The sequence below is a fragment of the Mus caroli genome, unplaced genomic scaffold (genome assembly GCF_900094665.2).
Source record: "Mus caroli unplaced genomic scaffold, CAROLI_EIJ_v1.1 scaffold_17539_1, whole genome shotgun sequence".
NCBI classification, from domain to species: Eukaryota; Metazoa; Chordata; class Mammalia; order Rodentia; family Muridae; genus Mus; species Mus caroli.
In genome coordinates this window covers 1645-5292 of record NW_018388556.1, presented here as the reverse complement: position 1 = coordinate 5292, position 3648 = coordinate 1645, and the positions used below count along the sequence as shown (strand labels likewise).

Genomic DNA, 3648 nt, shown 5'->3' with positions numbered 1-3648 from the left:
TGACACTATTGAGGTGAAGATTATTTAATATATACACTAAATTTTAACTTTTAATATTTTGACATATCAAAAGCTGTCATGTTCATGAATAGTCTTAGCAGTTCAAATTGGTTCCAGTTCCTCAAATGTAAGAAGTATGTCATACAAGCATATTTCTATTCAAAATAATTTGATCCAAGCAGCTTAATAGTTAACAGTTTTTTTCTTTTATCATTTCCAACTTTCTTCGTACAGGTAGTTTTAGAGAATTATAGTATCTAGTGGAAATAAATTGTCCAAGGGGGAAGATCCTTGTTTTACAACATTATAAAATCATCCTGTGTTCATGGTTCTTTTAATTGCATTAATTACTTCCTTATTTCTCAGACTATAAATAAAGGGGTTTAATAAAGGAATTACCAGAGTATAAAAAATAGCAACAGGTATATCTTCATTTCCTTCGTTGATTGAACTTGGTCGAATATATGTGTAGAGAAGAGACCCATAGAATATTGACACAGACAGAAAGTGGGATGCACAAGTAGATAAGGCTTTGCTTCTTCCCTCTCTGGACTTCATTGTGAATATAGTAAAAAGGATGCAGAAATAAGAAATGAGGACTATAATAATGGAAAAGGTTTGAACAGAACCAGAAAAGATGAGTATCATCAGTTCATTGATATAAGGGTCAACACATGAGAGTCTGAACAGGGGAAGGACATCACAAAAGAAGTGCTTGATTACATGAGACCTGCAGAAAGTTAACCTGAACAAGAACGCTATGTGAATCATGGAATGTAGGTTTCCTGCTATGTAGGCTCCTGTGGTCATTTGAAGGCAGAGCTTCTTGGACATCATGGTGTGGTACTGCAGTGGGTTGCATATGGCCACATAGCGGTCATAGGCCATCGCTGCAAGAAGAAAGCAGTCTGCAGTTTCAGCAAGACAGAGAAAATAGAACTGTGCCATGCATTCATAGAGAGAAATCCTTCTTTCCAGAGAAAAGAAGTTCTCTAGCATCTTGGGAGTGATGGCACAGGAGCAGCAGGAGTCCATCAGAGCCAGGTTGCCCAGAAAGATGTACATGGGTGTGTGGAGACGAGGCTCCATGTAGATCAAGGCCACCAGCCCAAGATTCCCCACCATGGTGACCAGATAGATGGCAGAGAACACCAGGAACAGAAGTGTCTTTAAGTCAGGGTAGTCTGAGAATCCTATGAGGATGAACTCTGTTGCCAAGGAGTAGTTGTCCTCAGTCATCTTCAGCTCCTCTGTTGACAAGGGATCAGGATGTCAGATGGAAACTGTGATCTGACCATTTACACATTTAATAAATAATAATAAAAATGATATTGATAATTTTGTGTAGCAGAATAATTTATTCTGCAAACACCACCCACTGCCTCTGTAATGTTTTCTGTACTTTGGGATTCTTTTTATCCTTATAGAGTCAACATCGTTGAAATTCCCAGGATTTTTTAAATAATCGTGGGGTGTACTTAAAGAGTAAAAGGAATATTGTTTTTACATGTATATAAAGATATCATATAGATTTAGTGTACCCAAATTTATTTTATTGGCCTGAAATAATTCTAAGTGTTAATTTATTTTTGAGTTTCTTAATATACACTTCAATCAATTATCATGCAATTTGAAGATGACATTTTTATTTGTTGTTTTAGAGGAGAAAAATTCTAGAAAAGGATCATAGAATGATGAGATATAGGTCAATTGGTAGAATGAGTGCTTATTCTATATGAAACTGTAGATTCCATCACCAGAGCCTCAGAAGGAAGGAAGACATGTTGGTAAATGCTTGACTATACAGCACTCATAAGTAACAGTCACAGAGATCAGAACATCAATATCCCCATCTGCCTCTGAGTGACTGAAGTCTAGCCTGGAATGCTTGAGACTTTGTCTCAGAAGCAAGTAATTAAAGAGGCATTAGTAAAAAATTCATGTTAAATTAATATATAGTAGAAATGGTGAAAGATTACAAAAAACTAAGGGCTGTATAGCAATTCATCTTCAATTAAATGACCTTAGAATGAAGAATGAAATGTTCCTAGGTTATCATTCTTGTTTCCTTTAAATAACAATCATGCTTCTCACTTTATTCTCATTGAGATTTTTCCCCCAGATATCTATTTCTCTCTCTCTCTCTCTCTCTCTCTCTCTCTCTCTCTCTCTCTCTCTCTCTCTCATGAGGAACATTTTAGTAGCAACACTGCTCAGTAAAAGTTTAATTCAGATTTTCAGGCCATAATTATCTAATTTGCTGTATTAGGATTTATCAAAACTGTGTAGCAAAATTCACCTGAATTTGCTGTACAATTTTTACTTCTTTGTTTTGTAAATGTATCTGAAAATTTTCTAATGAAATCCCAAACAATGGGGATTAGTTATTACATGCTTCTATGAAAGGAATTATACAAGGCAGTGAGAAAATAAGAGTTAATTCTACCCTAGATCCTTTGCCTGGGTTCAGTGCCCTTGTTCCTGAATCCTAATTACAATCTTGAGAGAACTCTGCTTTGTATGCATGGTCATTGCTTTAGGAAGAGTTTATAAGGAAAGATGCAAAGTCAACAGCTTAAGCAATAGGTATTTCTTCTCTATATCTTCCTTGTTCCTCAAAAAGTTATATGATTTTTTTCAGCACATAAGCTAATAAAGCTAACTTTCCAGTAAACATGTTTTTAATAGTTGGATGGAGAAATATAAATTCTAGGAAAATTTAGGAAACTATTTTTATCTTTGCATTAAAGGTCCATTTCATGTGATTCATGTTGCAGTAGAATATATTGACTAGTTATACTAATTTGATGGTCAAAATGGGTTTGTCTTTCCATAATGAAAGCAACCAGAGGTAGTCAGCAGAAATTTCATTGTTGTAATAACTAATTGCAATTCCTATAGTTAAGTAAAGCAAAAATAAGGTTTAAGGTGTATGTCTGTGTTATTACAGAATAGTTGTAATCTTTCCTATACAAACATATCTTGCCAGAAAATCTTTGCCTCATTATGCTTTCAGATGCAATTCACTTATGAGAAGAGCTCTGAATATTATGGAGGAGTTAAAATCTAAGACGATAAAAATTATAGAATTTCAGAAAAATTAATTTGTTTTTCGTATAAAAATATTCCTCAGTAAAAATATTGATACCTCTTTTCCTTGAGCTTACCAAGTTTTTAGTGAAGGAGTTGCTTCATGATGGTGATTTCAGAGTTTATGACTATATAAGTATCTTGTTGGAGTTCAGAGAGTGAAAAGTAAAGATGATCTAACATCAGCCTTAGATATGTCCACCACACAGTACAGTTATAATGTCTCAAGAAATCCTAAAGGAATTTCCCTGTACTGCAGACCATTCTCTTGAGAGATTAACCCTTAAACCCTTAACAGTATCTTGTGAGTCTATGGTGTTAAAGCAAATTAGGTCAAGTTTGTTTGAAGAAATCTTTCATACTTGTAACTAACTGAATTGATTTTTATAGTTCATTTCATAATTGTGTGCATAAAATTTTAAGTAGTGTATATAATATGAGTGTGCTTCACTGGAAAAAAATGGTCACTTTTTCTTCCTAGAATGTATCAATTACAAATATCTTCTTGTTTAGGAGTGGGACTTTCTGTCAATTTCCCCTTCTCAGTCAAGGGATTTT

At 34.3% G+C, this 3648-nt stretch overlaps 1 protein-coding gene across 1 annotated transcript; it reads right to left on the bottom strand.

Annotated features, from left to right (window-relative positions):
* Positions 1-312: 312 nt before the first annotated feature.
* On the bottom strand, positions 313-3259 carry LOC110287680 (olfactory receptor Olfr180-like). Its single transcript, XM_021154237.1, has 2 exons — positions 3168-3259; positions 313-1250 (listed from the first exon to the last, which is right to left on the bottom strand). Exon 2 carries the CDS (start codon positions 1237-1239, stop codon positions 313-315), a length of 927 nt encoding a protein of 308 aa, XP_021009896.1. The 5' UTR covers positions 1240-1250; positions 3168-3259.
* Between the last annotated feature and the right edge of the window lie 389 nt (positions 3260-3648).

Excerpts from the sequence above, each read along its gene's own strand:
- LOC110287680 (XM_021154237.1), bottom strand. The coding sequence starts at position 1,239 with ATGACTGAGGACAACTACTCCTTGGCAACAGAGTTCATCCTCATAGGA.